At 43.7% G+C, this 22,982-nt stretch overlaps 1 protein-coding gene across 1 annotated transcript in view; it reads right to left on the bottom strand.

Annotated features, from left to right (window-relative positions):
• The window catches only part of TBC1D5 (TBC1 domain family member 5), a 330,505-nt gene that overhangs the window by 98,524 nt on the left and 208,999 nt on the right, over nucleotides 1–22,982 (bottom strand). The window contains exon 14 of the mRNA XM_075547174.1: nucleotides 2,356–2,441. Within this exon, the coding sequence (XP_075403289.1) occupies nucleotides 2,356–2,441 (86 nt within the window). The remainder of the gene's footprint in view (nucleotides 1–2,355; nucleotides 2,442–22,982) is intronic.

The raw sequence follows: 22,982 nt of genomic DNA, 5'->3' as shown, positions 1-22,982 counted from the left end.
GCAACTGGTGGATTTGAACTGGTGACCTTTCAGTTAGCAGCCCCAAGTGTAACCCACTAAGTCACCGGGGCTCTACAGGAGTGAAGAAAGGAGAAAGAAGAAGGTCAAAGAGAGCGTGTAGGGTCAGAAGAAAATGGCATCACCAAGGTGCAGCAGTAATCTAGGTGTCATGGATTCGGTTCAGACTCAGGCGACCCTCTGCACAACAGAAGGAAACATTGCTTGGGCCGGCCCCATCCTCACGACAGTTCTGTTTTTAAAAATCATTTTATTGGGGGCTCGTACAACTCTTATCACCATCCATCCATCCATCCATCCATCCATCCATCCATCCATCCATCCATCCATCCATCCATCCATTGTGTCAAGCACATTTGTACATTTGTTGCCATCAGCATTCTCAAAACATTTGCTTCCTCCTTGAGCCCTTGGTATCAGCTCATTTTTTTCTCTCCTTCCCCATCCCACCTCCTTCATGAATCCTTAATAATTTACAAATTATTATTATTTTGTCATGTCTGACACTGTCCGACGTCTCCCTTTACCCACTTTTCTGTTCTCCGTCCCCCAGGGAAGAGGTTATATGTAGATCCTTGTAATCAGTTCCCCCTTTCCTCCCACCCTCCCAGTATCGCCACTCTCACCACTGGTCCTGAAGGGATCATCTGTCCTGGATTCCCTGTGTTTCCAGTTCTTATCTGTACCAGTGTACATCCTCTGGTCTAGCTGGATTTGTGAGGTAGAATTGGGATCATGATAGTGGGGTAGAGGAGGGAAGCACTCAAGAACTAGAGGAAAGTTGTATGTTTCGTCGTTGCTACATCGTGACAGTTCTTACGTTTGAGCCCATTGCTGCAGCCGCTGTGCCCATCCATCTTATTGAAGGCCATCCTCGTTTTTTGCTGTCCCTCGCCTTTCCCAAATGGGATGACCTTGGAGGGGTTTAAAATGAGCGTGGGGGCAGAATGGGGTGTGTGCGCTGACTCTTACAAACTGAGATCGCCGTGGCTCTCGTGGCAAAGTGACCTGCTTGTCGTCTTTTCCCTGACACACTCAGAACTCCAGCCAGAAAGATCTTGCACAAATAAGGAACCGAGAGTATCTTCTAAACCTACTAGACTGCTAGGTATACCACGGAAGGAAACACACGAGAGCAGACTGAGGGGCTCCTGTGGACAGGTGATTTCGGTCTGGTTGGTTCACTGGCATCTCTCGTGCCTAGACTAATGGGGTCTGGCACGCGAGGAATACTTGCTGAAATCAACGGAGGCAGAGGTTAGAGGGGAGAGCCTTTAAGGAAACAAGGACCCGATGTAGTGAACAAACATGAGAGCGGCAGGGATGTCTCCTGGGCTATGGAACCTGTCTCATAATTGCACGGGATGCCGAAATATGCAACAATCAGATTTCCATCAAGGGTCGTTAACTTTATCATCGTACCACTACACTGACAGGGCTCCAAATGCAAACGTGGACGCAGCCACTGGCTTGCAAACCTCTTCCTACTCCGTAGACACTGGGTTTCTACAGGTAGGAGCTAGGTTGTCTTGGGAAGCCTCCAGGGAGAGGAGCATGCTCATGTGCAGGCGGTCCATTACACGTGTTCCGACGGTGCCTCCCTGTGCAGTCTATCAGCCCCCGTAAGGGGCTACAGGGAGAAAATCCGGACCGCTTGCAGCATTTATCATTGCTGCCATTTTTGTCTTCCAGAGTAAACTTTGAAATTACAATCTGATTTGAGATGGTTCGGGTGTGACAAGTTAACTCTTGAGACATCTGCGTACAGTATTATGAAAGAACACAACTGTTCATCAACCCTTTATGCCAATGTTAATTTCTTTAAAAAGTAGGATTTTAATGTTTTTTATTCCTACAGTGACCCTTAAAATTTCTACGTATATAATCACAAATGCACTCACAAGATGCATTTATAAGCTTATTGTGTAGTTCTAAAGACAGTTGGGAAACCCAATTTTAATTTTGTTACTGAAATAATTCAAAAATATATTATAGAACTGCCTCTTTTCAATCAGCGGCAAGAATGTAAGAAGAGATTATACAAGTAGGCACAATTTGTTCAGGTTTATTAGTGTTAGAAAAATGAAGTTGTCGAACTTCAAATTCTAACAAGTAGGCTTATATTTACTTAATTTTTCATAACACCACGGACACATCAATGTATCTAATTCTCTCCTGCCTTTAAATAACCTGATGACAGCTACTTACCAAAGGTGCATGTGAGGTGTCCTGAAACGGATGTACGGAAATCTGGAAAATACCTTTGCAGCAAATACGTACACTTTCCAAACCACCCCCGCGTCTCTGGGTGGGCTCTCCCCAGGGAAGGGGACTCACCGGCTCTTGTTCATGAGGTCTGCTCCCCGGGCTTTGTAATAATCCAGGTTTTGATGGAATTGATAGGTGACTGGTCTTGGATTTCGCTAAACAACAATAACAACAAAGACAAATTAAAAAACCTGTAACTTAAAAAAGTATATCTCCACATCTAAAAAGGGATTGAAGTTGTTGTTTCTAGATTCCTTTGGAAAAACTGTGTATAATAATAAGAGTTTAATAATTAATATGCTTGATTTTGCTTTTATTTTTTTCACTGATAACACCCCAAATGCTCCTTAAATTTTTTTTATTACTAAATCATTTTATTGGAGGATTTTGCTTTTATTGTTCAGGATTGGTCTTTCACTGATCTCTCAGTCTTGGTATATCATCAACATTATTTTACTGTAATTTCTTTTGCTTGTTTCAAAATTCATACAGATGTATCATCGCTTGTTTGATGCCTTTGATTTTCTAGAATACAATCAGAGACAATTACTCTTTACAAAACTACAAAAATATACAATGAGATCAAGTACAAGCTATGCTAATGACCACAATGTGTCCAGACGGAAGCTGCATTTTGGTGGAGGAGTAAAAATGACAGTATGTAATAACCACAATGCCAAATATGTCCACTAGATGGCACACTGAGCCTTTCTTCGTCTAAAACAGTTATTCCAGAATTCAGCAATTCTTTTAAAGTTAACAATTTCTGTCATGTATTCTTATTTACGAGTTTAATAAGTACCCAAATGTGCCAGGTACTAGAAATATTAGCAAGGTAACTGCCATAATACAAAGGCAAATTGACCAGCGCAGATTTTCATAAAAGCAGTGATAAAATCAGTTAAGGCAAAACTGGAACGACAAAAACCATAAAGTGGCCTTTCTGGCATTTAATGTCAATTATAAACATTGGAGAAACTTCCATGACTCATTAGGTGAGGTGAGTCCACATGTGTTACAATATGACTTAAATGTATCAAGTCCCTTCCAGTCAAATAAAAATTAAATATATTTCCAGTTTATGAGACTGCAGACACAGTAATATAATAGTATAACCTGAGTGACCTACTACCATCATTAATATTTGAAATTAAATATATTTCCCATAAAATAGTTAAAAGAAAAAACTCATGCCAATATACTGTGCTGTTTACCTGAGCAAAGAACTCGGGCTAATAAATAGGCCATGTCCTTGGGGAGCCGTCACTAGACACGGAAAGGCTGCATTTTATCTTAAAGCGAAATTACCAGTATGCTTTGGTATCAGTCCTTGGAAACATAATCGCAAAGCACCGACGGGCTTGCGTGGAGGTAAGGGTATATAATCAATCGCCAAGGTTAAATAGTTTGAAATTCATCAAGCTACCAAGCTGCATCTTAATGGCCACGGTGGACCTTGTCTCTTTTTCTGCTGAAAAAATAGTATTTCCATAGCTCAACCCTTTCCTATCTGTTCCAAGCCAGCCCTAATCATCCGGCAAGCACGACAGTCCCTTGATTTCGCTCCAGCGCCGACTCCCCTGGTTTGGTACTCCACACAATTCTCCAATGATGAAATCTGAATTGCCTTGATGAAGCGCACTGATGCTTCCATGACGACCATACTGTGAAGTCTCCCGGCGCAACTTCTCCTTGTCTGGGAGTTACTTACAGTGTCCTCACTGTAGGGACGACAACCTGGACGCGGGACAATCAAGAGGCTTACGCCGCTGACAGGCTGCCAGCGTATTACGACTTATTTTAAAACGTAACTTCCACATGACCATCATTCATGACCAGTTTTACTCTGTACTCTCCGTACTTGTACTTGGAAATACGCTGTTGTTTCCGCTCAGAGAGAAGCTTTTCCCTTTTCTTTTCTGACTTCCAATAAATAGAGAATTGTGTTACTTTTCACTAGAACACAACGAAAGACGAGAGCACATGGCGCAATTGCGCGAAACATCTTGATAAAGAAACGACAAGCAATTCAAGACACCAAGTGCTGATGTCTTAAGCACTTACAGCCGTTATTAGGAATAATGATCTCACTTGAACATATGAATGAGACGCAAGGAAGAAGGCTTTCGCTGAGGCCTATTACATTCCTCTGAGATTTGCTGGTATCAAAGGGAGACGCAGCTTAAACCACTACTGGAAAAGAAGAAGAAGAAGAAAAAAACAAAAACCCCAAAGATGATGTTGGAAAACAGCCTTTGAAATGCAAGAAAATAAAATAGAGGTTAGGGCTGCAAGGTCCTCAGTCGTGTTTCCTGACTGTGAAGGAGGCTGTGGTGTTCTTAGACCAGACCCATCTGACAGGGAACTTGGGCCACCACAAATAAATGCAAATCTCAGGTGTAATTGAACAATTTCTTAACAGTCACATTAAAAGCAGAACAACAACAAACTGGGTGAGATTAACTGTACGGCTACATTTTATTTAACTCAGTATACCCAAATATTATCATTTAAGATGTATTCAATATCAAAACTATTCAGAAAATTCACTTTTTCTTTTCATACTAAGTCTTTAATCCCAGCGTAGATGCTACTCTCCCAGCACATTCACATTGAACTGGCCGCACGTCCAGTGCCCACCAGCCCATGCGAACTCTAACAGGTGTAAGAGGGCATACGTACTTTAATCCACTAAGCTTCCGTCCTGACAATTTTCCAATTTGCCTACAGTTTCTCTCTTTTAGAAATGTTAGTTTTATTTCTTTGGTATAAGGTTTTAAAAAGTCAAATTGTAGAACAATGCTTTCTCACGTATCTATCCTATATGTAAATGGACAAATGGACCTGACACCTGCGACTGTGTTCTGAAATGTTCTAACAGCGTTTTCTTAGCAAGGGGGTGGGAAAGAGAATTGCAACTCTGTGTTATTGAAGCACTTTAAAAGGAGAGTGATAGTTGCTGTATCATTTCTAAGGATTTTTAAAGAAACCCCAGGAATTGCTCTGAAGTAACACTGCCGCTGGAGGTCCACATCTGTAACGCTCTAGGTGAGAAAGACCAGAGAGAGCCCACGCAGGCTCCGATTCCTCAGCTGTACAGAGCAGGCGGCGTCGAAGCTTCAGTAGTCTGTCTTCGCCTGGATTGTCAGGACTTGGGATTCCAACTCTCACGAGCTTTCCCTCAACCAACGGACATTTAAAACCAAAACCGCATGCCTTGTTTGGGTGTGACTTTCCTTTAGGACACAGGGAACAGATTGGTATAATCGTATTTTTACACTGGCCTGTGTATAGGGGTTTCTCGTTCCACTCCGTGACCTGGAAAGTCCCAACACACAAAGCTGAAGGAAGCACCAATTCAGTCCCACCCCTGGTTGGCCATGCTGTGCCTTGACCCACACAGCTGGACATCAAAGGTCTGCAGGAATTTAGGCAACTTCCTAAGCCCCACCCAGCTCCTCTGTTCACAAGGTGACGGAGTTCTTCCGGAAGCTCCAGCATTTTTGTTCTATGGCAGCAGAAAAGGGGTGCTGAAATGCCGCACCTGACATTGGCAAGGTTGGGTTCGAAGAGCCTTGAAGAATCAGAACCGATCGTGGCCAGCATGAACGGCCCAGAGGACACTATGAATATGTAGGACAGCAACAGACTAACAAAAGCTGGACTTTGGACTTTTAAATGCTTTTGTTGATTTATTAGGACCACAAAATCAATTTACAAATAGTGCTTAGATCAGGGTGATGGTCAACACAAGAAATAAAATTGGAACCTAATCTCTCAGTCATAGTTTGAACTCTCTCCACTTCTAAGCGGGGCATAAGCTTCTCCTTAATTCGGCCTCAGTAAAAGCACTGTCCCGAATTAGGGTGAATTGTGCTGGGGAAACACCACTCTGGTCACCCTGATACGGAAAGCCTTAGATCAGCAAACAGCCTTCCCACTGACGCTTCCCATCCGACCCACCGCATCCCTGACAATGTTCCAGCTATGCAAGCCCCAGCTCATTTAACAAGATGGTCATGAAGCACTTGTTTTGAACCCAGTGAGACTCCTCTCAGCTACCAGCCTCCCCTGCCCCCCAACTAAACCCACCTTATCCACTGCCACGGAGTAAAGTCTCTTAGAAACTCACATAGGGTTTCTGAGCCTCCGAAGTTAGTGACTATTACTGCCTCCAGGTGGGTTTGATCCTGCAGCCTTGTGATGAGCAGTCCGGCACTTGGCCACCAGCACCACCAATTTTCACTGCCATCGAGTGCACTCCCACTCACAGTGGCCACAAACAAGGTGGAACCTGCCCCTGGGGTTGCCAACCCTGTCGCTCTTTCCAGGAATAGAGAGCCTCGTCTTTATCCTGCACGATGGCTGTCGTCTGAACCGCTGTCCTTGTGGCATCACCCACTGTGTCGTGGGGATCCCCCGGGCTCCAAACGTCACTACAAATCCCACTTTGTGGAGCCCTTTAACTCGCGTTCTTCAATGAAAAATGAAGTGCTCTTTTGTTGTCGTGCGGAGTCCCCCAGGTGGAGAGTCTGCTGTTGCTCCTCCAGCTTGGGGGTGGCACAGGGCTGAGGAGGGCGGAGGCCATCCCAGGGATACCTATTGGAATTCACTCAACTAGTAGGAGTGGTGGGTGTAGGGCTAATGCTACGTGTCAGAAACGCTCGGGCAGCCAGGACTGGGCTCATCTGCTCTGGAGGCACAGGGTGTCAGGGAGGCCCGTCCTCAGATGCAGGGCCATCATTATTACCGCGGGTGACTGGTCCTACTCCCAGCTCGAGGGTCCGCCATCTATAAAACTGAAGTGAGGGTTCCACGGGACAAGGAGCGTTAACGCTCAACACAGCGCCCGGCACGTGATCCGTGGGAAGCGAGGATCCCCTTCGGGCGGCTCTGAGCACTGACAAGCAGACCTCCGAGAGCAGGTCTTAGACTCCTGCAGACAGCGAGCTTCATACTCTGATAATCACACCTAAATTTAGAGATTCAGATAAATGGGATTTTTTTTTTAAACTACCTACTTGGGAAAACAGAACATGCTCATTGGATCTCATTTGCCAAGAGAAATGCTGTCTTATTTCTCAGAATAGGAGCACATACATTTATTTATAAATTTTAAAAAATTGAGATGTAATCCTATTGTGATATTGTTTGCCAGTTTGCAAGATTACAATCATGATGGTGATTTCCTATAATGTCCACATGATTACTGTTTATATATATAGTTTATTGGTAACAATTTTCACATCAAAATAAATTGATGATGTGCCTGTGGTTATTTCTTTACTGGGAAATTAATTTGAATTTCTAGTCTGAGGAGACTTCTAAAAAAATCGTGAAAAAATAAACTGAAAAGATAATGTAATTTTTCTGTGAACTTTCTGAAGCGCCTTCACCAATGTTTGAAAGGAAGAAAAAATAGTTGATAAATTTAAAATGATTCCATTTCCCCCTCACCCCCACCCCATCGGCTATCAACTTTCAATTTTTTAGCATGTCATACTAGAAAATAAGGCTCCGAAGGAGACGCTGCACTGTAAAAATATGTGGAATGATTCTCTCTGATGAAAAATGAGACTCTTATTTTAGTGAATATGTTATTGCCTGGATGCTGTGGGGAAAAGCAGCCATCATTAGGAAACGAATTGCTCAGCTGTTTGTAAGCAAAAAGCTCGGGGGGAATTTCTCAGGACCCCAAAGGCACAGCATTGCAGGGTTATGCAAACATATGTTGCAGGTGTTTTAGGGGAGACAGGTGGGCAAACCTTCGCCACGGCAGAGGCGCTAGTTTAAAGCGCTGTAACCGAAATGAGCTCACCTGGACGCATCCGCTCACAGAGATGCCAGGGTAAGCAACAGCTCTCCCTTCCAACCACCACCTCGTTGATGCCAGCACCCGGAATTCTCCCCTTCTTACAGTTTTAGAGAAAAACACACACCCACACACCCACACCCACACACACAGACACACACACCCGCCTGCCCGCCCGTCAGAAAAGCAACAAACGAAAGGTATTTTAAACCTGGAACAAAGAACAGCCTGAAAGAGGGATAATTATCAAAAAAGAAAAAAAAAGATAAGGATGAAGCATTGTTGTCTTTATTTAAACAAATATTCCTAAGGAGACAGTTTGTTGTAATATCCCCTCTTTGGTTCACTAGGCAACATTAGATTTATCATAATTCTCCTAAAGCCTAAGATATTTCTATATTAAAATGCTAATTTTGTCTTTTCTTTTGCCTGTAATTAAAGCGGGGGAAATTTGGGATCTGATATTAGCTGATTGCTGGAGGGTCCGTGAAGGTCTTGCCACTTCTGTCACACACTGCCCTCGCCATTAAACAGGAGACACGCAGCACGGTCGTCGGAAAGGCAGACCCTAGACCCCTCGGTGCTCCCGTAGTTCCCCTACAAAGACAGGCATGTATATGAATGAGGGACACCTACTTCTCTACTACAGGAAAGCAACAATGAATAGCTTTGTCTCGATATTACTGCCAAATCTGGACTTTATCTCTTAACCGGCTTCTTTGTCATTTGTGAGTTGATATTCGTGATTGAGGACAGTCATGGATTTGGATTTATGTATAATAGTATAATGAGCCCATTAGGCCACTTACATGCGTGTACGTGTACATATACCGCAACCTTTCCTTTCCGAGCATCCTGTACCATGAGCTCCATGACAAATAGTACAAAAGAAACACCCACAATTTCAGATTTGGAAAAATACACCCTCCTTGCCTTTTTACAATGTTACAACATTCTAACTGTACGGGATGCAACACACTGATGTTAACATCGATAGATCTGCATCACACACACACCATTGTGATTGGTTATATCATTTTAGCACCAGGATTAAAATGACTTATATTAATATGCATTACGCTAGTTATGAAGAATCCTAAGAGAAACAGACAGAAAAATTACGAGAGTTTAAATCAACTTAATCTATAAAATAAGACTTAAAAAAGAAAAGAGTACTTGAAAGGCCTAAACAAAAACTTAAAAAAAAGAAACAAAAACATTGCTAATTGGGTAAAGACATAGACAAAACCTCTGAACCTATGCCAGCCTCACTTTACATACTGAATAAGCCCAATCCCCTAAAGCAACATCCCCATCGCTACCCTGGCAAGCTGAGATCTCAGATGGCAGAGAAGCATTTTAAACCACCTGTGCGTTATGCTCAGCGCTGACTTCATACAATAAATAGATACCAAAAGAAAAATAACTTTCGCTGCTTCTAATGTATTTATATTCTTGAAGTTAGCATCCAGGAAGATGCCAAGGTAGCACCCACTCCCCACCACCAGTTTGCTAATGTTATGTGCAGAGGACATACATCTGCTTTGTCCCTGATGATGGGCCTCAATACTTCAGTGGGTTGACTCTTCTGAGCCCTACTGAGTGCTGGACCCATGCCCTTGACTGTCCACAGAGGGGAGGGGAAATAAGTCTCACTTTAGTGGTTTAAAATTTGGAAAGCTATTTGTCTGTTCCTATTAGTGGTTCTCAACCTTCGAGGATTTAAAGGAGACACTCAGAGATCCCAATCTGGGAAACACTTAAGACATGAAAGTCTTTGCTACTGAAATTACCATGGCAATTTTCTGAGAAGCTACCATCAAATTAGAAGCAAATTTTCAGTGGTACTAGATTTGTGGCCCCAAAGGATGTCTATGTGTCCCCGGTTGGATGGAGAACTTTGGTTGGAATAAACTTTGCACGGAACCACGTTCCTCTGCCTTTCTTCCTTTCATCCTCTACTTTTGTAATTGCCAAGGCAACAAGAGCCAAACTCTTGTAGGCCAAGCCCAAGGAAGGGACGCTTCGCACAGAAGCACTTCCAGTGCAAGCTGGGGCGTGCTTTCGATGACAAAGAGCTTGGAATTAACGTTTTGTCATGAAACAATCCACCTGTAGCAAGGGCACTCACATACGGGGTGTGCACGCACGTGTGCTGTCTCACTCTTGAGGTCTGGAAAACTTCGTGGAGGGACAAGTGTGCATGCAACTCTGTTTTTCTGGATGAGCCCAAGCGCTACACAGTAGAAAGTGTATCAGGCGAGGTCACAGCGAAGGGTCCGTAGGCCGGCTCTTGCCTTTCTACTTTATTCTACATTTTATGTGGCTGACTTTTTCTAAGCTCGGCCCACCCACCCGCCGTCAAGAGAGGGTTTCCAAGACTGTAAGGCTTTGGGAGCAGGCCGTCCCATCTCCCTCAGAGTGGCTGGTGGTTTCAAACTGCTTATCTTGTAGCAGCCTGGTGTCTAGTCCCCAGTGCCGCCAGGGTGTGATTAAATACCAGCTTTAAAACCAAAGCCCAGGAGGGAGGGGAAGCAATGGGGAGCGTCATCGGTCTCAAGTGGGAAGGGAAGGCCTTGAAAACGATGATGGCGGCAAATGTGCTCGACACACTGGAGGAATGTATGGATTGCGATGTAAGAAATGTAGAGCTCCCAATAAAAGTATTTAAAAACCAAACCCCTCAAATACCTTGTGCTAATGAGTGATACAACTACCATCTATGTACTCTCTGCGGCTGCTGTTGCTAAAAAATTCGCGGCCGCGGAGTTGACTGTAAGTCACGGCCCTGCAGGGCAGGGGAGCTCTGCCCATCACTGTTTACTGGAGTAGAAAGCCGCTCAGTTTCCTCCTCCGGAGGAGTGGCTGGTGCTGACCTTGGGGATCGCAGCCCCAAGCGTAGCCACCAGGGCTCCACAACGCATTTCCTTTGTGGGGCTGTCGGGCCATTTTTGACTCAGAGTGACAGGGCAGAGCTTCCCCTCCAATTTTCTTGCTATAACCTGTATGGAAGCAGATTGTCAGGCCTTTCTCCCGTGGAAAAGTTTGAGCTGCCAAACTTTTGGATAGCTGCTGAGTGCTTAGCTATTTAAGCATGACCAGGGCTTCTTAATGTCTATGCCAGGGATTCGGATGAGAGGCTTGAAGTACCAGAAAGTAGAGCGGTCTAGGGGACGGACGGACAGACCACCCTCCCCCTGAATGAAGTCCTGGCATAAAATATGATTTATTTTTTCTCTCCTGAAAACGATTCCATTTTCTGGTGAAGAGAGGTCGTGTCTCTCAAACTTATGTTTTCACACACACAGATTTAAATACATAGGGTTATAAAGAAAATAAACTGTGGAAATATAGTAATCTGAATATTGAATAAATATGTAATAGAGTTAGATTTTTATATTAATGGATTAAATAAGATGTAGTGACTGGTCTAGTCATTACTGAAAGTTCAAAGTGGCGATGAATATAAATGGTATTTCAAGATATCTTTGATTGATATGAAATATTTATGATAGCAACTAGAGATAATGTCTCAGGTACTGTTAGCAATACTATTGTAGTTTGCTGCCTTTGTATTTGAAGAAAATACTAAATTTCAGTTAGATCTTAGTGGACATAAATGTCATTTTTCCCATTCAACAATCCTCTCTCCCTGCCAAATTTCATTCACAGATCAGTTTAGAACCCGTTGACCTTGGGGGCGAATACTGTTATTGTTAAGTTTTGACTCATAGTCACTCTGTGTATAACAGAATGAAGCACTGCCCGGTCCTGCACCATCCAAGAGGAACATGTGGATTTAATCAGGTCACAGTTGATTGGCGGGCAAAGAGATAAATGGCTCTGCGAGGTCTGCCCCCCTATCTCTTGCTCCCTGCGGATCAGACCAGCATGTAGCTGCTGCTTTAGCTAGTTCTCTGCCTCAACTTGTGAGCGACACTACCTGTGGGACAGCCAACTGTAGATCATGTCACTAGAGCTTGCGATTCCTTTGAGACCTGCTTCGCCAAGCTGCTGGTGTATAGACTGCTTGAGGCTGGCGGATCCTGTCGTTTTGCGTTGCTTGAGTTCGATATTCCATCTGGGCCTGCTTCGCCAAGCTCCTGAGCTGCTGACTGTTGGTGATCGCCCTGCTGCTTGCTGCCTGTGGCCAGACTGCCTGTGTTGCCAGAGGGACCACTCAGTGCAGCCCTCATGAGTTGAAGGACTTCCAGTCTATTAACTGGTCCATGGAAGTAAGTTGAACTGAGCCCTCTGTTCTGCTGTGTGGACTAATGAGCTGTTATATTTCTGTGTGCTGTATACATCTGTCCTGTTATATATATACTGAATATACTCGTGTATACAGCACATGTTTAATGCAGTTTTTGTGGTACAGTTAGTTGCCCTGGCTGATATTCGGGTCAGTTTATACTCGAGTATATAACGTGGATATATAATCTTAAGTGTCCTGGTTTTGTTTCTCTAGAGAACCCTGCCTAACACATAAAGGAAGGGGAGTCTTTGGAGGGTATGCTCTTTCCAGCTGTTTTCACTCTGTCTTGAAGTAAAGGGCTTTCTAAATTTTCTAGTAGACACTGCATTTACAACACCATAGACAGACAGACTTACTAAGTGGTAGGGTGAACAATGCAACATGCAGAACAGTATAAAAAAGAGAATGTTTCTGTGTACCTGTAGACTTTCAGTTGAATTCTATTTTTGCAGTTAATGCATGCCTATGGTGCAAAATGGTATAAAATCAAAAGTAAATTCTCTCCTTTCTACCTCTGTCTTTAGCCATCCAAACCGTCCCCTGCAGCAATGAGTGCACTCCATTTCTTGCACATCCCTCATAGAGAGGCGTGCTGTTCTTAGTTGTTGTCCATTTGGCTCTGACTCATGGCAACTCCACGGACAACCGTATGAAACAATGCTCATGCCCGCTACGTTTTTTCTTGTTGAATAACTTACTGTGTTTCAGGTGAAAAATCTGCACCACAAGTTAGGTTCCTATCTGACATCTTCTTGGTCCTGATTGTTCCATGACAAGGGTTACAAATTTCACAATGTTTCAACATTTTCATTCTCTGTGTTCTGTTTCTATTGATCTAGTCCCTCCTCGCCTTCTCATCTTTGTCTTGGGTAAATGTTGGCCATTGGGTCTCCTGTAGTTTGATTACTTAGGGAAGCACATCCCTCCCAGGTGATTGATACTGTTGGTTTAAAGGTGATCTCAAGAAGTAGCTTCAGTTCCACTTTAAGAGATTATTTTAGGACAGAGTCTGGGGGTGGGAGGAGCCGTCTTATAGTTTCTGAAAGTCCAGTCATTCTGGTTTATTTTAGAAATCATAATTTTGTTCTATACCTTCTTTCATTCTAGCCAACTGTCCAAGGTCAGAACGGTTGCTAGGAGTAGTAGTCGTGCAGGGCCCCATCACATCCTTCTGATTTCAGGCTAGAGGGGGACAGGATTTGTATGAGCTGGTAGTTCTGTGGGTTAGTTTCTTCTTTGAGTCTTTGGCTTCTGTCATTCTCTTTTGTTCCAAAAGCAATCAGCTCAAGAGTTGAAGCTTATATGACTGTATGGTTGTATCTTATATGTTGCAAACTTTTAAGACCCAGCACTAGTCACCAAAGTAGGATGTAGAACATTACATTTAAGTAAATAGTTATAAAATGAATGAATTACAGAAATTGAAAAATTGATTCTAATTTGTGTGGAATGTAATGAATACAGAATAGCTAAAAGAATCATGAAAAAGATAAACAGAGTCGGTGGACTCAATTCCCAATTTTGCTCACTGCAGAGGTGCAAGACAACATGGCGCAGGTTTGAGAATAGATGCAAAGGTCAGTGGAAGAGAACTGAGTGTAGGGTTAAGAGTAGCTGGGGCTTTTGACAAAGCATCATGATAAGTCAGTGAAAGAAAAGACTGGTCCGTCAACAACACAACGAGTATCTACATGCACAAGACAATGTTGACTTCTAGGCAGCGGTTGTGAACGGTCATTTCTCCAAAGAAGGTATACAGACTATCTAATAGGCACATGAAAAACAGACCCAGTCGATGTATTGGGAACCTGGGAAACACAACTAATTGTTTTACCACCCACAGCCAATCATTCACTAATCCCGTTGTTCTTTCTTGAAGTGAGCCCGACACGTTCTGTTTTTCCAAGCTCAAAGTTGAATTGCATTAAGCAAAAAAGAAAAGTAAGAAAGAAATAAGAGAAAAAGGCACAGTTATACCATTGTTGGCTCAAAGCAAAAGGGAGGGTTGATAGGAAAGGATAATTTTAATAAAACGCACGCACACTGCACCTTCCAGCGAAGGACTCTGGGGCAACAAACTATGTTATCGCTGAGATAATGAAATCTCTTCTCACTTGTTTAATGAGGTCAATTTCTTTTGAATGAGTAATTCCTAAATATATCCTGAAATTTCAGTGTCTGTGTAGTGTGCTTCAAATGCTGTTTCCTACGGATTGGTGTAGTCTCTAGAATTCAAAGGCTAGGAAGTTGAAATAAGAAAGCTTAAATAAGGTATTGTCAATTAAGCATTTGATCTCAAAGTACTAGCTGCCATTCTCATCAGCAGGTCCTCTTGCAAGTGGATTATATATTAGATACATCTAATTAGAACGTGTATGAGAAAATCTGGCTGGGTCTCTTTAGATGCTAGCTAGGAAGATGAGGGTAAAAGGTATATCTACCGTATGTATTTGAGTACAGGCCAACCCGAATATCAGCCGAGGCACCTAATTTGATCACAAAAACGGCATTAAAAATGTGCTGGAAAACTTGGCTTATTCTCAAGTACATACTGTATGTCCTGAGTTTATGAAAATAGTTCCAACTCGTCCTGTCATTTTTCTGCACTTGGAATTGCCCACTTGGTGTTTCCTAAAGACAGCTCAAATGACTTAAAGCACCATACAGTGGCTACTTAAAGGGGAATAAATCTTCAGCGCTCTCTATTTTTATTGGTGGTGTTATAAAGAGAGAGTGTGGGGTGATGGGAAGGCACTTGTTCTGCAACAGGAACCTCAGGAAAAAGTTGGAAAGGACTGACTCACGAACAAGTGCCTACTTGTAAGGTAACGATGGCCAGACCTGGGGCTGACAGCTCTGTGGAACATCCTACAGCTCTCAGCTCCATCAGTTCATCTCTCTGCGACACAGTCCCAGGAAACGCTGCGCAAGATGAACCTGAAGGGGCTGCCACACAAGCTAAGGATGACAATGGGTAGAAAAGGCCTCAAGCTGGCCTCAGGAGGGACTGACGTAAGCGTGCAATAAAACATGCTACCGTGCCTCAGTCGTCCTCAAAAAGGGTGGGGGCAGGGAGGGAGCAATTGCTCACAGTTTACCTGTTTCGGAATCGATTTTGTCGATACCTGCTCCAATGAGCCTGGTGGCTGGGCTCGGCTCATGCCGACAAGGTGAGCAGCCCAAGTCCACCAGGAAATTGATGAGGCCCTCTGTTGCCATGGAGATGTAGTTTCGGAAACGCTCCAGCAGGCCACTATGAGTCAGAGTCAAGTCAATGGCACTGGGTTTGGTTTGGGGTCAGGAGTCAGTGAGGTGCCCCAAAAACTATGCACAAACCATAAAGTTAACAGAAGGGGTTTCTCAGCCAAAGCATGCCAAAACTTCCTTAAGAGACTACAGCAGCAGTTCTCAACATGTGGGTCGAGACCCCTTTGGGGGTCGAACAACCCTTTCACAGGGGTCACCTAAGACCATCGGGAAACACATTTCTGATTGTCTTAGGAACTGAGGACCCCGCTTCTATACCCGTCTCCAGGCGGGCCCGCCCACAGGCAGACACGCCCACATACGCGGTCACCCCAATATGAGGGTCTGTATTAAAGGGTCGTGGCCTTTGGAAGGTTGAGAACCGCTGGTTTACAGGGACGGAACCTTGAGACACGGGGGTGGTGAGGATTGCACAATACGGTGAACAGTATGAACGCTGCTGATTTTTATACTAAAAATGATGAAAGTGGCAACATTTCTATATATAACTACAAGAACATTACAGAACACAATGTTTCTACAACTGACTGTTTGTAAGAGACTTACGTTTAGAAACTATCAATGAACCAAAGTTACAAGAACACAGGCAAAGACTGATATGGAGTAAGTACACTTCTCAGAGAAACTCCAGGGCCTAGGGGGCAGATATTTAAGCACCCGCTTTACGGAAGGTGTTGCGGACAACTCCCTTCGGCACAAGGAGAAGACTGTTTCTACGTCCCCTGCTAAGCAGTGGGCCCGGGGGGACTACGAGCCTGTGGGTGCCGGTGGGCACCACGTCCAGATTGCCATCCTGCCTCCGGATCAGAGTCCCCTGGCTTAGCTTTCTGGGCCTCTAGTGCAGGGATCTCTGAGCTTTTGGTTTGTTTTCTTTTTGTTTTTTAATAAAAAAGAAGGTATATTTTCATTGATTTATGCATATAAAGTTGCGTGTAAGAACACTCAAGAAACGTGTCAACAGCGGCCCAACACGTGAGCTACTCTGCCCCCAGGACTAACGGCACATGTTCGAGAAGGAGAGGGAAGACGTTCCCCAGGAAAACGAGAGAGGCTTCCACCTCCTATGTGTGAACATTTATTTAAAAGTCATATACGTGTACTCCATGCAACAATCTTTTATGTACAGGAGAAAGCACATATGCAATAAACACCCTCTGCCATGGATTCGATCCCAACCCATAGCGATCCTATGTGGGATTTCTTGAGACTGTAACTATTTACAGGAGCAAGCAGCCTCATTTTTCTCCTGTGTTGTGGCTGGTGGGTTTGAACCGCAGACTTCATGGGTAGCAGCTTACCGTCTAGCCCATATCACCAGGTTTCCTCAAATGTAAATAAGTTACTGTAAAATATATTTAATTACAGTTTATTTCATAGTATTCATATTATGTATAATATTATTCATATGATTCATTTAAATAGTTCACCTCTTCTCTATCATAAAGCCATTTTAATGATAGACTTCACGATAGGGATGAAATAAAGCACATGTAAGTGTGCTGTGTAATAAAAACCCACTGCCATCAAGTCAAGTCTGATTCACAGGGCCCTATATTTTATAATAGTTCTTCATAAACTTTTGTCCTCATCTAATAAAAACTATTCGTTTAGTAGCAGTATTGTGACGAACAATGTTTCCCTATTTTAAAAAGTTGTAGTTACATGCATGTGAGGTTAGCTTTCGTGGCCCACAGTCCGCAGAAAACTACTGAGGTCTGACTAGCAGGGGGGCATCATCGGCTGGCTCGAGCCATGGCATTCACTTTGCAACCAATCGATGGTGCCAAGGTTTTCATTAAGATTTGGCTAATAAAATCCTGATTTTCCTTGATGTACATCGGCAATTCTTAAACTCTAATTAGAAGCTGTTGAATTTCTAGATTAAAAGAAAAAAATCTATTCAAACCGAATATTTCTTCATTTAGAATATGAGACAAGTTAGAAAATCCTGATGCTATGATTTTTTTTAAGTGTGCTCTGAGTGTGTGTAATAATTGATATACTTAAAATGTAAACTTTGGCAGGGGGAACAACGTCACAAATGGATGAAACATCTAAAGCATTTTGAATGACCCAGTTTGAAAATGTTCTCTCCACAGCTTGAAGTTCACTGACAAAGCTCCTAACATTGTGTTGCGGGTGCTGTTGCCATGGTTAAAACAGCACCCATATTTGCTCAGTAGCATCTTACAGACAGCAAAGCAACCCTTTCTGCAGGACAGATGTTTTCCCGCTAGGCATTCAGCTGCTACCCACAAGGTTGGTGGTCGAACCCAGGCCACGGCTCCTGGGAGAATCTCCCTGGTGACCTACTCCTGCCACGATGGAGCAAAGCTGCTGGGGTCAGTTCTACTCGGTGGCTTGCGGAGGCCATGAGTTCAAAATCAACTCAACACCACTCCATGGTCTTCCACAAGAAACGATAACTTCCAAATCTCACTATGTACATTGGTAAGAGATGGTTGATGAGCCATCAACCGTTTCATGGTTCTTGGCATCTCTTTGATATTATAAACTATTTTACCATTTGAGATACGAAAACCCCCATAAATCCACTTCTGGGGGCACACGGAAAGGGCAGTCAGGTTACAGAAAGCAAAGGGAGATGGCTGGGTGCCCTGGGCATCATGCCTTTGAAGGCGGAGATCCCTCTTTCTTTAGGAGACTCCTAGGTGGCATGTGGCTGGATCACACCCAGGCCATGGGAAGCCAAGAATGTGAGTCTGTGTAATATATAGTAAACCTCGGTTGGTCGTCGTCATCGTCTTTTTTTTTTTCTTGAGAAAAATTAACAGAAACAGAAATTTCCTAATTTTCTCTCTGTGGTACCATCTTGTTGTGCCCGGGGACAGACGTATAGATGCACACACTCCAATTAAGACACCACTGGTACAGATGGGAAAGCAATGTATATTTCCCAGTATGGTAACTGTAAAATTCTTTGAATTGGGTAAAATATAATGAATGGTTATTCATAAAAATTTCTTTTTAAAAACAGATATAACTTCCTGTCTGAAATATTTAAATAAAGCAGTTAGTAAAGAAACAGTACGCAGTTTTACTAATGGAATGTACTGACCTTTCTTCCTATAAAGCCTATCTATTTAACATTCTAAATAATACTATGTTCATTCGGCTAAGGTATTTAAAGGGCAAATAAAATATTCAAGGTAGCCCAAACCACTTACACTGAAGAATGAAAACATTTTCCTAGCATTGCCATTTTATCCGTTTTAAGTAATAATCTTTGTAGTAACTTATGGCTTATTTTTAATTTCTTTACATGATTACATGAAATGATACAGAAGCAAGCCCAAGTAAAATTTTTCTGTGTGAACAAACTATATATAAAAACACCAAGCCCATTGCTGTCAAGTCGGTTCTGAGCCAGAGCAGCCTGACAGGACAGGGGAGACATTGCTCCATAGAGTTTTCAAGGCCGTAACCTTTCGAGATGCACACTGCTTCACCTTGTTCCTTATGATCAGCTAGTGGCTTTGAACCACCAACCTTTCGGGTAGCAGTTAATCCCTCAACCACGGTGCCACTAGGGTTCATGTACTACACAGTGGAAAGAAGGCTCACTAGAGTTTCAGAGCACTGAGAGCTGGAAATGGCTTTAAAGGAGAATGAAGGCTTGGCTTTATAAAGAGGGCAGGGTGGACTGCAAAGCGCCAGCAGCAGGTTCTGTGACTTCCTATAGGTCAGCCCGCCAGTCCAGGTGGGAAGCACAGTTCTTCCTGGAGCTCAGGGAATCAGCGCGATCACTGCCGCTGAACCCTGTTTTCTGGCTTTTACGTGTGGGGCCCCATTAGGACTTGCTGGACGCACATGGGCAGGACTGACACCTTTCAAACTCTTTAGTCCCTTTAAACTAAACAGGTCCCCCTGCAATACCAGCCTTCCCACACTTGTATGAGGCGACTGAAAGCAGGAGATTGGCTTGCACACCATTAATTAGAACAGCGTCAGCCGCTGGGTGCTGGTCTCTTTTGAAATGACTGGAGGAAAAAGACAAGCACCATTGCCATGAATAGAGGCGTGTGAGCAGCCCCTGTCCAGAAACGTGCACAACAACATCTGCAAAGTCTCAGAGCTCCTTTAACCAGCCCCAAGTAACAATTTCTAAACTTCCAGAGTTTCCTCCTCGATTCAAGAATGATGTCTTTTTATGCAAATACTGTTATGAAAAACAATTCTTCATAATCAATAAACCGAGCAAAAATCACTGGGATGAGAGCCTTTCCACACTGCGTTTGCCTTTACACAAAAGACATTGATGTCCCATAATGAAGGCTATGTTAGAGCGGTCCACCAATTCCTGCCAGGAAAATGTTACCAAATGCTCTCCACACAGGTTAGCATCTATTGACGAGCGAGGTAGGTCCTGAGGAGGAGCCCCTGCGCTGGGATGGACAGAGGACTTGGCAGGCCTGGCCGTGTCACTGAAGTGATCCTCAATTTTCCTTACACTGATTCCTTGGATTGGAATTTTATCTCCCAGGAAATTTCTTCAAAGCACAGTTGGAATGCCTCTTCTTTAAGAAGCCTTTCTGACCACTCCTGTTCGAATGAAGACTGCTCTCTTGGATGCACCAGTTTAATTTTAAAGGTTAACCTATGCTCAGCTGCTCACGGCAAGGTCGGGGTGTGCGCCTGCCCAGAGGCATCTCGGAAGCAAGGCCTAGTGAACCACTTCTGACAATCGGCCACTGAACACCCTAGAGACAGCTCTAGCCTGGCATTCATGGGGTTGCTGTACATTGGACTAGTCAGTACTGGGGCAGACAACTGTTTGTATTTCATCTCTCGGGGACTGTGTCCTGATCTCATGGATGAACCCAAGTGTTCTGCACACAGAAGTGGTCACAGGATCCGCTGACGCCGGTCATACTATGCCCGAAGAGAATCAGAAGGGAAGGAGTGACTGGCTACGCCAGGTGAGGAGCCGAGCTTCTGAGATCTATTCAAGTAGATGGCACCGAGTGAGCGGTGTTGGAGATTTGGTCCTGGGCCTATAGTTGAGAAAGACACGTTGTTGAGTCTGGTTCTACTGCCAGTAGGCGATGTTGACCTACACGGAAACAACACAGGGACTGGAAGAATCAAGAAGGTAGTCAAGGATGGTTTGGACAGAGGTCACCTCTATACCACTAATCAGAGTCCTAGCCCACAGCCTCAGATCCAATCTCCAGCCACTGCTCTGACCCAGGTGACTGCCAAGAGAGTCGTGCTTCTCTTTATGGAGGGAGCAAGAGCCACTGAGTAAGACTTACTGGCCGAGAGCAGGAGTAGCTTGAAATACGGTGGCGTCTTTCTTAATGATCAGAAAGTATAATCATGGTTTTTTTGTTTTGTTTTTGAGTTTCAAACTGGGCTTTTAAAAGTGATTTCCAGAAACGCTGGGAAGATATGGGGAGATTTAAAGCCTTATCCCCATTCCTGGTCATCTGTAAAATTATATACTTGCTCAAAGAGCTAGAAATAGAAATCTCTTATGACCCAGCATTCTGTTTCATAGCTACATACCCTAGACATCTAATAAGAGAGACCCGAGCAGACACAGCCACGCCAAGTCCTGCAGCATTCGGCACAGCAGCACGGAGGTGGGAACAACCCAAATAGATGGATGAGTAAACAAACGCACATCCACACAAAACACCTACGTGGCCAGAAGGAATACCGATGGGTCTTCAAATCATCCGATAGCAAAGGTGCATCTGAAGGATAGTATGTCGAATGAATGACGTCAAACTTCATCAATCCATCAAGAAGCCCCAACAAGTGAAAGAAGTCCATCACAAAAGTACCAGTCAGGCTGCCCTTGTTGAGCGTTATGGAGAGAGGCGAAGTTCTTATCTACCTCAGAGCTTTGGCATTTGCTGATCCTCCTCGTCCATGTCCCTTCTCTCTGACCATTGCTTGGCCGGATCCTTTTCCTGTTAGCAGTTCCCACCACAGAGAAGGCCTTTTGACCTCGAAAAACCAAACTCCTTGCTGCAAGTTGATCTGATTCATAGTTCTGACCCAATCTACCTACACTAGGTTTTCATCTCACCCCTTTATTATTTTAATGATGATACCCTAGTTGTACCCCTTGGAGTACATCACGCCCCGTGAATACTTTCATGTTTTCTTACGTATTATTGTTAAGGCCGTGTATTTTTTGTTCATCATTACATTACAGGATCTAAACAGTACCTGCTACATAAGTAACTGCACGGTAAAGATTTGTCGAACGCATTAATGAATTCAAAATACTCAACCTAATTCCAAATTGTTAAGGTCCCTAGGAAATGAATAATTTTTTAGAAATGCATGATTCTACTTTATGAAGTACATGAGCAATAATAACAGAATTTTGACTGCTGATGAAAGCATTTCAGATTCTTTATCAGATCTTTGCCAGCACCGTCTCCTTAAATCTTTTTAAAAACGTGTAGCTACGTCAAAAGTCTACTTTCCTGATGGGATGTGAAAACATCACAGATTCGTCCTCCCTGAATATTTACTACAGTAAACATCAGTAAGTTGCCATTGGAGTGAGGAAGATAATAATATTAGTAGGCGGGTCTGAGACAAACCAACCAACCTTTCTTAAGCCACGAACAAGGAAAAGCAAACAAACGACCCCAAAGAATGGCCGTTTCCCAACGTGTTTTCTAGCGTTGGGGGGACGGGAAGACGACAAGAGGAGTCACTCAGGCAGCCCATGTGTAAAACGAAATTAGAAAGCTTAGAAACATACGGGAGATGGGCGGTCACTCTGACGCGAGCGTGGGAGCCAGGCGATGGGCCGGAGGGCTGGCGTGCGGTAACTGACGGCGTGGCTCCTCCCAGGGGCCTCTCCCATAAACGGACCGTGCAAGAGCAGAAGCAGTGCTTCCGGCCCGCTTTAATCCGAGCAGTATGCGCTTGAGACAGTCAACTGACTCGATGTAGCACAATGTTTTTACACTCGATGAATACCAACGGCATGATTGTTTTGAAAAAACCTTCTACACGGAATTCCTAAATGTTCAGTAACTGAGCAGAAGCCTTAAGAAGTTTTTCCCTTTTCCTTTACTGTTTCATTTTCAAAACCCTAATTGATACAAGTTCACAGATATTAATGATCACAATAGTGATACAGAACACTAGAAAATTCGACAAAATTGGCAACTATAAAAACACCAGCAGAGGGCAAAAAATAATAGCACATGCTTACAGTACTGGCCACCGCATGACTCTAAGGATGAGTGTAATTGGGGAATAGGGTCGTCTCTGATCGGAGCAGAAGGTGCAGAAAGCAATGAGCAGAGCGCCTAACCTTGAGGGGCATACCACTCCGTGTAGGCTGGGTGCTTTGTTCTTTTAATTAGT

Source organism: Tenrec ecaudatus, chromosome 4, assembly GCF_050624435.1.
Source record: "Tenrec ecaudatus isolate mTenEca1 chromosome 4, mTenEca1.hap1, whole genome shotgun sequence".
NCBI lineage: Eukaryota > Metazoa > Chordata > Mammalia > Afrosoricida > Tenrecidae > Tenrec > Tenrec ecaudatus.
The sequence above is the reverse complement of the archived record's forward strand: the minus strand, read 5'-3'. Positions and strand labels throughout refer to the sequence as shown.